This window comes from Sphaerodactylus townsendi, linkage group LG03, assembly GCF_021028975.2.
Source record: "Sphaerodactylus townsendi isolate TG3544 linkage group LG03, MPM_Stown_v2.3, whole genome shotgun sequence".
Taxonomy (NCBI): domain Eukaryota; kingdom Metazoa; phylum Chordata; class Lepidosauria; order Squamata; family Sphaerodactylidae; genus Sphaerodactylus; species Sphaerodactylus townsendi.
The window spans coordinates 98,311,133-98,323,921 of NC_059427.1; the positions used below are offsets into that span (position 1 = coordinate 98,311,133).

At 42.9% G+C, this 12,789-nt stretch overlaps 1 protein-coding gene across 6 annotated transcripts in view; it reads right to left on the reverse strand.

The window, feature by feature from the left end:
- SH3TC2 (SH3 domain and tetratricopeptide repeats 2) overlaps nt 1-12,789 on the reverse strand; it is a 60,237-nt gene that overhangs the window by 20,749 nt on the left and 26,699 nt on the right. For 5 of the 6 annotated variants that reach the window (XM_048491408.1, XM_048491409.1, XM_048491407.1 and 2 more), the window contains 6 exons: nt 6,557-6,684; nt 5,706-5,811; nt 5,178-5,321; nt 3,995-4,190; nt 3,155-3,228; nt 1,938-2,133 (listed from right to left, as the gene is read on the reverse strand). In XM_048491408.1, coding sequence (XP_048347365.1) covers nt 1,938-2,133; nt 3,155-3,228; nt 3,995-4,190; nt 5,178-5,321; nt 5,706-5,811; nt 6,557-6,684 — 844 coding nt within the window. Of the gene's footprint in view, nt 1-1,937; nt 2,134-3,154; nt 3,229-3,994; nt 4,191-5,177; nt 5,322-5,705; nt 5,812-6,100; nt 6,145-6,556; nt 6,685-12,789 lie in introns of those variants that run through there. The other variant, XM_048491410.1, reaches the window with a different exon arrangement.

The window sequence follows — 12,789 nt, forward strand, 5'->3', positions numbered from 1 at the left end:
TTTGGAAATGGTGGCCAGAAGAGCCCATTTGGGGAGGCTGCTTCCCCGTCCTTTTTTCCTGGTTTCTAATAGTTCAATAAATCAGTCCTTTGCTCCAACATTAGTACTGCAGTGTTCAAACACATGCATGCACACAAAAACAAACCCTTCTGATCCTTTGGAAATGATGGCCAGAAGAGAAGGAAAATGGGTGAGCTGGGGAAGGCAGGAAGGAGCAACAAAGGCCAAATAAAGAATAACACTTCCTGTTTAGCTGTTTTGCTTCACAGGGAAACGGTCAAGTTTTGCCAGCATTTGAAAACCACACAGCTTCTCTGCTCTGCACTGTGTTAAGAAAGGGCAAAAAACAATGCATAAAGGCAAGTCTGTGGCAAAAAAAAGATAAGCTGACTGTGAGGCAGAAAGCAACTGCATAAATGACCTATAGGTTGCTTTCCAAAAAGGAGCAATACAAAAATGTGTGTAACGTATAGACATGTAAAAACCAAGATTCGCATCACAGACTAAGGCGGTAACTAAATAAATGCAAAACCAATAATTCTCTGAAGTTACTACTATAATTCATAAAGTGTTGTATAACATACGAACAGACCAAAGTCATGATTCAAATTCATCAAAATAATTGTCTTAAGTCTCTGTAAGTATCTAGAGTCTCTCATTCAAACTCCCACAACAATTCATACAGTGTGACATATGCAAAAGGCCAAAATAATGGCTCAAAGAATGTCAAAATAAATGTCAAAAAAAAATATCTCCAGTCTTATAAATCCTTTAGAGTCTCTCTCTCAAACGCCTCACGCATTTCAAAAAGCGTTTTCGTGGATATCTTCCTCAGGAGAAGAAATTCATAAATTCTCTTTTTCACATCTCTTAATTGCCATATGGATTTTCTACAAATAATAATAATCATCATCATCATAGTTTTTTGTTATACACACTTATTTTTAAACATAAACTTATTAACATTTTTAAACAATTTTGAACATTTTGAAGTGTTTTTTTTAACATTTTTAAACATTTTTAAACATTTTTAAAAATTTCTTCTCCTGAGGAAGATATCCACGAAAACGCTTTTGGTGCCACACGAGCACCATCAGAGCTACTGGATTTCAGTAATCATGCTTGTCCTTCCCCCATTCTAGCACTACATAATCTACAGTTAGGGTTGCCAGCTCTGGGTTAGGAAATGCCTGGAGATTTGGGGGGTGGGGCCTGAAGAGGGTGTGGTTTGGAGAGGAAAGGGACCTCAGCAGGATATAAAGCCATGGATCCCTTCTTCCAAACCAGCTATTTTCACCTCCTTCCAAACCAGCTGTTTTCACCATGACAACAGATCTCTGTCACCTAGAGATCACTTGTAATAGTGGGAGAACTCCAGTCACTACCTGGAGATTGGCAACCCTAATTCTAGTACTATCCTATCAATCTAAAAATGTATTCCAAGCACACCAGAGTCTTCATGATACAAATTTTTCTCTGGCCAATCCAAGACAATGGCATTTGCTCACAAGAATGAATTGCTATATTACTCTGCCTGAGGGTTGGTGCATTTCAGTTTATCAAACCCATATTCAGCACATTAATGTATCTTACATGTTAAGCCCTTTATGGCTTGAAGCCAGCATACCTGGACCATCTTTTAGTGAATTGATACTTGCCACCTTGGGGACCCTAATTCATTGGAAAGGTGGCACAGAAATGTTTTGAATTAATAAATAAATGTTACCATTTTATCACATACCTGAAGAGGTTTATTTTTTTAAGTGAACATAAATGAACCCTGGGCAAACACACCTGTTTCCCTGCCTCCCCTCCACATTCCTTTCTCCTTACAAACCAAAGATCCCACACTAGATTTCTACATGCTGAAATGCACCCTATTCCTTTACTAACCTCTTTATTCATAAGTTATTTTCCGATCTGTATATCACACTTACATTTGTTCACTTGTCTCAGGATGCACACATTTAGTTTGGACAAAGCCCACTGTCCCGTTGGTTGTAGATTTCCCTATAAACCACTGAAGGCCTGGAATGAGAAAGCCCTGGACTTCTATGATGTCTCCTTTGCAGAAACTCAATTCATCCCATCCTCTTCCTCTGTGATCCACTGTTGCTGTGCACCTTCCTTGGTCTGAGAAGTAAAACAAAACAGCCTCACATCAGCATGCTGAACAATGGAACCTTTCTCTCTGGGCCAAGCAGTGACCAATGGATGGAGGCAGGGCAGGTTTATGGTGTGGGTGTGAATAAACAAAATATCTTTTTGTCCCATAACATTTTGAAATTCCTGAATCTTCAGGGTCTGATTCATATAAGTTCATAAAGTTAACAAAAATTTTGAGACCAGCAAGTTAGTTTTGGTCACTAGTTTCACTCTGGGGAATAAATGTGCTAATTTTGAGGGACTCAAAGTGATTTAAAAAACTCTGCTACTGAAAACATTAGCTCTTTTTGCTACAATTTTTCCTTAATGTACTATAGCTTGAGCATCAAATCCCCCCCCCCTTTATTTATGGTTTCTTTGTTATACTCCTAATAAATCAGGGATCATGAAACTACTATGATGACATCATAATTCTTCATAGCCAATCAGAACTGGTTACTTGCAAAGGCACTGGGAAAATTAAGCTAATTAAGAGGGAGGACAGTGATGCCTGGGCTGCATATGAGTAATGACAGCTAATCAGGAATGGGAGAGGTAACACAGCCTGATCTGAGTACATCTAAATAAAGCAACAGTTTCATGGGAGGGTTTTTTTTTTATGCTCATGAAAATATTCATAAAATCCCCTCCCCCTGCTTTTGATCCAGACCTAATAGCAAGTAATAAAATATCAAGGATAATTAGGACTCAAAAGCCCTAAGAATATCCAGTGCAGCTGAAAAGGAATGCCTCACCAAAATATTAGAATTTGGATCCTTGGAAGATTATCAGCTGTTGTTGGGTTTTTTTAATGGAAGAATTCCAAGCCCCAGTTTCCATATGGCAAATATCAGGGGGGAAATGTTTGGTTTTCTGGGGATTCCAATCCTAGTTGATGTTAGACCGAAAGGCCAAAAAATTCCTTTCCTCTTGCCACCATTTATTAAAGAGATATCCTGTGGTTTTGTAAAGTTGGTCTTGATGTTACCCCCAAGAAAATCACACTCACCAATCTGCAATGAGTCACTTCCATTGATCTGATTGGAGATGGCACAGCTCATTGGATAGTTCTTCAAAAACCACCTGTGAATGTGAAGAGCTGTAAACAAATACCCTGCTTCTTCAGTTAACTGTTTATTTGGCATCCTGCCTAGAAAAATATCCAGGTATTACATGTATTTTGTGCTGCCCATTTACTTCTTTCCATGCTATCTATGCACTTCATGGCCTTGTAGTATGGTGAAGGCTACTGGCTTTGATGTTCTTCTGAAAGGACGACAGAAATCTAGGTGCTGAAAATTCACACAAGTGACAGCTATAACTGTTATGTTCTGCTTAAGTACTTCACCAGGACATCTGGCTGGCAAGTACTGGAGATCATCCACAACAAAGGACATCCAGTCATCCAGACATCCTTTGAGAGTTTTTTGGCACTAAAGAATCTGGCATGCCAGAAGAAGAACTTCCATTCTGGAATTACCACTGAGCCTATAAGGTAAGTTCTTATTGCTAGAATGTGGCTAGATACCCAAGATATGTAATTCCTCATCAATCACAATGACATCCCTTCACACAAAAACAAAGTCCAAAAGTACTCCACTGAAATCATTGTTAGTATAAGCAATGCAAGAAAAGAAGGGGGGAAATTCGTAATGTCTGTTTCCATGCACAGTGTGTAGCATTAAATATTTACTCACAATTCCACAAAGTAAACAACAGCCATTTCAATATCAGTGGCAAGAACTGTACCTTGTGTGAAAATGTTGTTCTCTGAATGAAGCTGAGTAAACCCAGCACAGTGTTTATCATTTTGCTATCATGTATAGATTACCACAGCTACTTCACTTACTGGTAAAAAGGATGAGGTAGTGGTTCTATAGTTGTGACAGGAACCAGTCCCCTCTGATCTGTGGATAGAGATGTCCCTTCCCACTTTGTTTCATGTCCAATGTCCTTCACGTGGACTAGCTCGTTCTTGTAGAGCTTCAACTCTTCCTCTTCTTCCTCTGTCAGGACATTAAGCACTGCTCTGGCAAAGAAATTTCCTGCAGACACAAGATAAAATGGAGGTGTCATGGTTTTTGTCATACAAAGAGATCATAATTCTCTGTTGCACTCTTGTAAGTTCTGAGGCAAACCTGCTCTTCATGCTATCACTTTCAAGGGTTTGATGGACACCTACAAGAAAGACTGACTTTTTCTGCTATGATGCCATAGTTTGGAAACTAATTTGGCCTAATTCTTAATTTTCTTCCAAAAGAATATGAAGACCTCCATCCTTTGGAAGGCACTTGTTCGGGTTTGTTTATGGTTTATTGTTTACGCATTCTGAATCTCCATACTGCCTTTCTCTCTGTACTGTCTTTTATTGTTATTGGATGTTTTCTGCACTTGTAGCATGCCTTACATGGGTGTTTTAAAGAAGATAATAATGGATAATAAATACCATAATAATGGATAATAAATACTATGAACATTTCATTAGGAAAATCTTCCTCTATCCTTTGACTGCTTTAGAAGACAAATGCTTCCTGACAGCTTGGAACACATTTGGAGAAGTCACTGATTTGCATCAATTGCTCCATACCCCTTTGGTGCTTTTGTGTGGCAAAATTTTGGGTTCCTGATTGGTTGAAGAAAGTTTTCTGTATACATTAAACTACCCTCCCAATAAACTACCCTCCCAATCAGAATTAGTACTTTATACCACCTTCCGCTGGGGAAGATATTCTGTGGGATCAATGTGAATGGAACCTGCTCTACTCCTTTCCACAGCTAGTTTCTGGGACATTGGACGGGGGGAGCGGGGGGTTGTTGCATTCCTCACTTTCTCATCCCACCCCCATCAATCTTCTTTTTTTGCCTGCCCCAACTTTCTCCGTACTGCTGTTAGTGCCCAGCAGACTGGAGACTCCTTCAGAGATAGGTAGAGTTATATAAAAAGAAATAATTCCAAATTACCTGGATCTAAAACATAGCTCTAACCAGATATATTATAAGAGGCAATATATGACTGGATTTATGTTTCTTACCTTCCTGGAGCAGAAGACCTAGGTACATGGTGGCCATGTGATCTTCATCTATAGTAACAGTGATTTCTGTGTCCTCCACCAGGGCACAGTCCAACCAGTATGCTGGGGTGAAAAGAAGATGCTCCAAGCAGCAAGCCACATAGCCTAATCAATTATACCAAAAGAAGATGGGAAACGCATCATGCAAGGCCTACAAGCGAAAACTGTTCTTGTCCAGAATTTACCGTTTTCCCCAGAGTGTCAGCCATTCTGAAGGCCAACATTTCTCAAGACTTGGGGCCTGGAAGGCAATAAACAGATCTGTCAATTTGTCAATTACAGACTACCTTTTAGCAAAAAAGTTATCAGCGTGGAATGGGGAGTATTTTGGATAAACTAGGACGGTGTTACAAGGAAAAGGGAAATGTATGCACAGAATGCTGGGAGCTCAATGCATCTTTTAATATGGAATTTAGTCCCACCTAAAGCTCTGCCCAACGTACATCCCATTCCACCCTCAAACTCTTTGAACAGTTTTTTGCAACCTACCAAGGGCCAAGTATGTTGAAAACTTCCAGATTTCTTCTATGGTCTTGAATGACAGTAAAAATTGATCCTCTTGTGCCTGGATGCACACCAGCCTGGCTGACAGTTCCTGTAAAGAAGGTTGAGAAAGTATAGACCAGAAAAAAGCAGATCTCCAGCTCACTTGCTGACCAGTGATATGCAATAATCTTTAGCTTAGTGTACAGGACAAGTTCTCTGCTGAAACAATTGGGATGAGCCTTGAGGCATCCACAGCACCTCTGGACAATCAGCATTGGAGGTCACACACATGACATGCTATGTGCCTGCCAGCTATGTAGAAGACATACTCCTGAGACAGTGGCAGTGTAGGGCTTGACTAGCTCCCAGTATATTTGAGAACAACCTTAATCTCTTACCCCGCGCATTTCCTTGCTAGCACCTCAGCATCTTCACATGTAGATACTGTGCCTTTTCAGCACTTGGACCACCATAATTCCACACCCAGTGGCAAGCCTGAAGATGGGCAAAGCAACCTACTTCAGCCTTCACAGACAGGGGGTTGTTTCCACTCATTCTGATACATTTTGGTCCTGTTAGTACAGGATTGTGCGCTGAGTTCTATAGATCACTACTGTCACTTGGCATCTACAATAATAATTTTACTATTGATAAATGATGGTAACACTATATATCTGGCTGGTTTAGGCAGAAATACTAAGAAACATGACAAAGAGCCACAGCTGTATCATTTTCATATGCCATATTTCTAACATTACAGCAATGTCAGATGTTTTACAAGGCAGGTGAACACACAACGTATTGACTCAGAAGAGTGTAACTCTTGTAAGGCTTACATGCAATAACCACTTTACCTTGAAAAGAGAACACACATCTTTATCATCATTTTCTAGGGCCCACAACCTCTTTCTTGCTGCCTCCTGCAGCTGATGGTTTAGCCCCTGCCCAGAACGACTCTTGACAGAAAATGAGAGGGAGATCTCTTTAAAATGAAAAAAGAAAAGGGCAATTAAAGGAAAGAAAATGTTATATTTAGAACTGCCCCTTCCCAGATTCATTATTTGTCAATGATCAACCCACATTTATTCTTATTGTAGTTGTTAGTGAGGATAGCTCAGGTTATAAAGCAGATGAAACTGGAATGGCTGTCATATGGAAGTTCATTCATGCATATAAATATCACACTGCTAGAAGCCATGCATTAGAATTACAGGTTAATGACTGCACTGCGGGCAAGTTCCACATCACAAATGGGAGATGTCCTCAGGCTAAAAGTGAGATTAATTTAGAGTCCCAGAACAGGAACAGCTGCAGTGGTTTCAGGACAGATCTGAGGAGGTGCTCCAAAAGTGATCACATTGTGACATCTGTCATTTCAATTTTTCACTGGTTTCAAAACACTCATGTGCAAGCAATTGAAATGTACAGAATAAACATCTCTGAAAAATTAAATAGTTTTAATCTGCCTGTGTGGCTTCTTCCTCAGGTGACAAGCAGAAGGTCTTCCTTGAAATGCCTGCTAGGGTCTATGAGGGACCAGGTACATTTCAGCATCACGATGCCTGCCAGATAATGTACTCTGAGGGGCAAAAGTCTCCTTCTTTACCTCCCACAAAGAAAATAATGAGGCAACCACTAATACTGAGAATACACAGACCCACTTTCATCTCCATGCTCTTGAAGATGCTGCAACACATTAAAGGGGATTAATATGCTGCTACTGTCAGATGTTTCACCTTCAGGGCTGCTAGCGATCTCTCCTTGCTTTGTGCTACTCAAAAGGAACAGGCTGCTTTTGACAAGTATTCTCTCCTGACTCAAAAAGACCCCTTACCAAGATCTGTGAGGCTTTTTCAATTGACACACATTTAGTCATTTTTGCATATTAACCTTCCTTTGTAGCTAAATTGACAGAAATTATCACAAGGGAATAGGTGATCACATGAAGGCACATCTGAGTCAGGGAGCTATCCTTGTCTGTCTTTGTTAGTTCATGTGTTTGACCCACTATTAAACCTAAATGAGCTTTATGTACGGTCGAATCCCCACTACCGTCTTAGCCAGGTTTCAAAACACAAACTAACGAGGTTTGAGGGATTGATTGCATGGCAGATTCCGTTTCTGGCGCTCATTCTCCCCATTAATCCACGTTCCGGCAGGACCTGGTTGCAACTGGTATAGACCCCATTAACACGGTTCAGAGCTGATCCGAGGGGAGGGATGAGGGTTGAAACCCTGACTTGTTTCCCGCCCTGGAGTGTGACGCGGAATTCGGGCAACCAATCAGCGCTGCGATAGGCACACAGCCTTTCCTTGGTTTCGTTTCCACTTTTGCAATCGGCCAGCAGAAGGGGAAGCAAGTGTTAAACAGTCAAACGTGTAACTTTGAATCACTAATGGTTTATATAGGTAACGATTGACTGTTTGCACAGTTAAACGTTAAACTTTTACGCGCTGGGTTTTTTTTATCACGCCCCTACAATGTACGTTTCTGCAGTGGGAAAAGGTCCCTCCCCATCAAGGCACGTCAGCCAATCAGGGGAGACTGGCGAAGCGAGCTCGCCTGGTAGTGGGGATTGCTAAGAGTTCTGCAACCAGGTGTGTCTGCTGTGTGCTTGTTGTGGTGGGGAGGGAGAAACTCCGATGAAGAGGACATGGTTTCTGTCATGTCTCAAGAAACAGGAGTCGGAGGAACAAAACATAGTACTTTATTCCATAGCTGCTACTCACACATAGCTTAAAATCACTCTGCAGCTGTGCTCAATATAACACACTTACTAATTACCAATTACAGTGCAACAGCTGCAGACTCTTAAAACCATACAATACATTACACCCCTTCCCCCTAACTCCTGTAATAATCTGGTGGGATTCTCTTTCGCTGCGATCGTCTCAGCTCCCGCTCTGGCTCCTGAGTCTGTGTTTGTTCCTGGTTCTGCAAAACAATTGGACCCTTTGCTGTTTCCTTATCCTGCATCTCCGTCTGCGCCCTTAACGCCCCAGGTTCCTCGGGGACAATTGGACTATTTACTGCTTCCTCATCCTGCAGCTCCATCTGCCCCCTTAACGCCCTAGATTCCTCAAGGACCTGGGGTTCCTGATCTACTGTTGGACCTGGCACTCTCTTCCTTACTTGGTCAACATGTCTGCGGATCACCTGCCCTTCTTCAGTTTCCACCCTATAAGACAAGGGCCCTGTTGGCTGCCTCACAACTGCTGGGACCCAACACGGACCTGCTCCATAATTTCGGACATACACCGTGTCATCCCTATCAAATGTCCGAGGTGCTTTCAACACTTGGTCTTCTTTTCGCGGACGATCATCAACTGAATCGGGATGCATTCGGTCCAGCAACGTCGTAAGTTTCCGATTCATTAGCAACTCCGCAGGACTCCTCTTGGTGGCTGTGCACGGTGTTATGTGCTGTGTTAACAAAATTCCGCCAACCGACGGTGCCAATCCCCTCTACTATTCACGCAATGCATCCTTTGTTGTACGCACCATCCTTTCTGCCTGCCCATTCGTAGCCGGATGAAAAGGGGCCGAGGTAACCTGGCAAATAACACCATTAGCCAGGAATACTCTAAACTCCTTAGATACAAACGCTGTCCCATTATCCGATACCACCGTATCCGGGAGGCCATGGGTTGCAAATAACTACGCAGTGCCCTAATTACTGTTTGTGATGTCATTGACATTACTGGCACTACTTCTAGCCATTTGGAATATGAATCCACTACAATGAGAAACACCTGGCCCTGGAAAGGCCCTGCAAAATCAATATGTACCCTTGACCCACGGTCTTTTGTGGACTCCCCATTGATAGGTAGGGGCCTGAGGTGGGGCAGGTCGCGTTATCTGACACTCCCTGCACCTGGCCACCCATTCTTCTATTTCACTATCCATCTTTGGCCACCACACATAACTACGGGCCAATGCCTTCATTCTCACTATTCCAGGGTGCCCTACATGCAAGGCCTCCAGCACCCTAATCCTTAAAGCTGCTGGGATCACTACTCTATTTCCCCACAGTAAGCACCCCTTGTGGACAGATATCTCGTGGCTGCCTCATTCCAAATGGTCTAAATTTTTCCTCTAACTTACCCAATGGCCAACCCTTCCATGCCCAATTCAAGACTAGGGAACGCACTGGGTCCTTAGCTGACCTCTCTGCTATTTCTGCCGCTTGCAATGGAGGCTCTGATAATGATTCCAACATCAAGAACTACAAAAGTGGGGAGTGATCTTCCTCCTCCCTTTGTACTGGCAAGCGACTCAACGCATCTACATGCCCAATTTTCTTTCCGACTGGTGCTGCAAGACATAATCATATGCATTCAGAAACATTGCCCACCGCAGCATTCTAGGGGACAATATCTGTGGTGTCTGGCGCTTCTGAGGAAAATAATCCCAACAGCGGCTTATGGTCTGTAACAATCACAAATGGTCGCTTCATACACGTAATCATGAAACTTCTTAACCCCAGCCACTATTGCTAATGCCTCCTTATCTATTTGCGCATAATTACGCTCCGTTGCAGACAACGCCCTAGGAATAATACGCAATTGGAGCTTCCCGCGATATCCTCCAATTGATGGCTTCAACACTGCTCCAACTCCACCGGAGGCATCGTGACGTCAAAATCAATGGCTTCCTCTCATCAAAATGAACCAATACACTTTCTGATGACAACAATCTTTTGACATCTCGGAATGCCTTCTCATGCTGACTTGTCCACTGCCACACTGCCCGCTTATCTAATAAACGGTGCAGTGGCTCTGCCACTGTGGCCTTATGCTTTAAGAATGAATGGTAAAAATTTAGCAATCCCAAAATGCCTGTAGCTCTTGCTTTGACTGTGGTGCTGGGGCATCCTGGATGGCCCTCACCTTTGCTGATGTCGGGTGGATTCCCCTTGCATCTACCATGTATCCCAAAAACTCTACTTGCGCTACTCCAAACACACATTTTTTCACGCTTGACACGCAACCCTACATCTGAGAAGCACTGCAGTACTTTCCGTACCCGTGTCATCAGTTCCTCCTCAGTTGCACCCACTATCAAGACATCATCAAAATACGGTATGACTCCCGGCAAGTTTCTTAATATTTCTTCCATCAAACTCTGGAATATCCCAGGAGCTACACTCCTCCAAATTGCAGTCGCCACTCTGAATGCCCCCCTGTGAGTCACTATAGTCTGGGCTTCTGCAGTGGCATCATCCACTTCCAGCTGTTGGTATGCCTGCGCTAGATCTAATTTTGCAAAACCTTTCCCCCTGCCAATGTTGCTAACAACTGACTGACAACTGGCACTGGGTACGGATGTTTCTGCAATGCCTTGTTAATTGTGCACTTATAATCAGCACAAATGCGCACATCCCCATTGGCCTTCAGGGGGGTCACAATTGGAGTTTCCCACTTTGCATTTACCACTGGCTCCAATATTCCCTGTTCCAATAACCGATCTAGTTCTGCATCCACTTTAGAGCGCAAAGCAAATGGAATACGGCGTGATTTTAGACGTATTGGGGGTACTGAAGGATCAAGATACAATGATATAGATGGACCCTTATACTGCCCCAGTCCCTCAGCAAACACACTCTTAAATTCTTCCACTAGCACCTCCCATGTTAACTTGCTAACCTCATGAATTCCAGTAATTGCAATTCCCAACCTCCCAAACCAGTCCAACCCCTAAGAGGCTCGTCCGCCTTTCTTCCACTATTAACAATTTCAAACATCCATCAAACATATGTTATTTTACATGGACATTACACATGCCAACCACAGGTACCCTATGTCCTTGATAATCCGGGCAAGTGGTAAGTCACAAGATTGAATGTCCAAATCACCCTGTGGGCAAAATGTTTTATAAGTGTCCCATGAAACGATGGAGAATGCTGACCCAGAATCCACTTCCATCACACAAGGGACATCCTGGATCTTCACAGTCACCGACAACTTACGCTGAATCTCGGGTTGCACGTGGTTAATTACATCAGCTGCGTAAACACCATCACACTGCTCATGGGGTTGGCCAGTCCAGCCCGCTACATGGGGACAGCAAGGTGCATTCACAGAGTGTGTAGCAGATGAGCCGAACATGTCTTCTTGGTCCCTGATGCCTTTTTTTTCTCTGCACACTCTCCCAATATGCCCCCAACGTTTACAACAGAAACATTGTGCCTCTTTAAATTTACACCTTTCTCTCTCATGGGGCCCACCACAACTCATACATTTCTCTGTTAACATCCTCCCCCTCTGTTGTGGTGGTCTTCCCATCTTCATTGCACCATGCTGCAGTCTCTGAATTTCACCATTACCCGGGTCTACAGTCCCACTGCCAGCTGTTTGCAATCTCTGTGGGCTCCTGGCTTGTCGCACCTCCTGAGTAGAGGCTGCAGCAAGTTCAAAATTCAAGGCTTCTTGGTATGCCGTTTGAAAAGTCAAGTCTGTCTTTGCCAGCAGCAACTTTTGCAATGGTGCCTCTCTCAGGCCACAGACCAGACGATCCCTTAACATTTCTTCCAAATTGGAGAAATTACATTGTTGTGCCAACCGCCGTTAAAGACTGTAACATAATCTGCATTGCTTTCAGTTCCCTCCTGATCACGTTTATAAAATACACTCCGTCTAGCAATTTCTGACGGTTGGGGAATGAAATGGTTCCTTAATGCAGTCAGTATTTCTACAAGCGGTGTTGCTGATAAGTCTCTTGGCGCTATCAATGCTGAGGCGAGGTCAAACACCCCTTCACCACAGAGGCTCAAAAACACGGCTCTTTTCCTTTCTGGGTCTGTTATGCCATTTGCCAGAAGATAAAATTCCAATCGGGCCTCATAACTCTGCCACTTCAAAGGAAACTCCAAATTAAACTGTTCCAGCTGCCCTTGAAAGGCCATAATTTACTCACAGTCCTTGCTTCACAAAACTTGCTAGACTCATCATAAGTTTATCCTCGTCGCCAATTGTCATGTCTCAAGAAACAGGAGTCGGAGGAACAAAACATAGTACTTTATTCCATAGCTGCTACTCACACATAGCTTAAAATCACTCTGCAGCTGTGCTCAATATAACACACTTA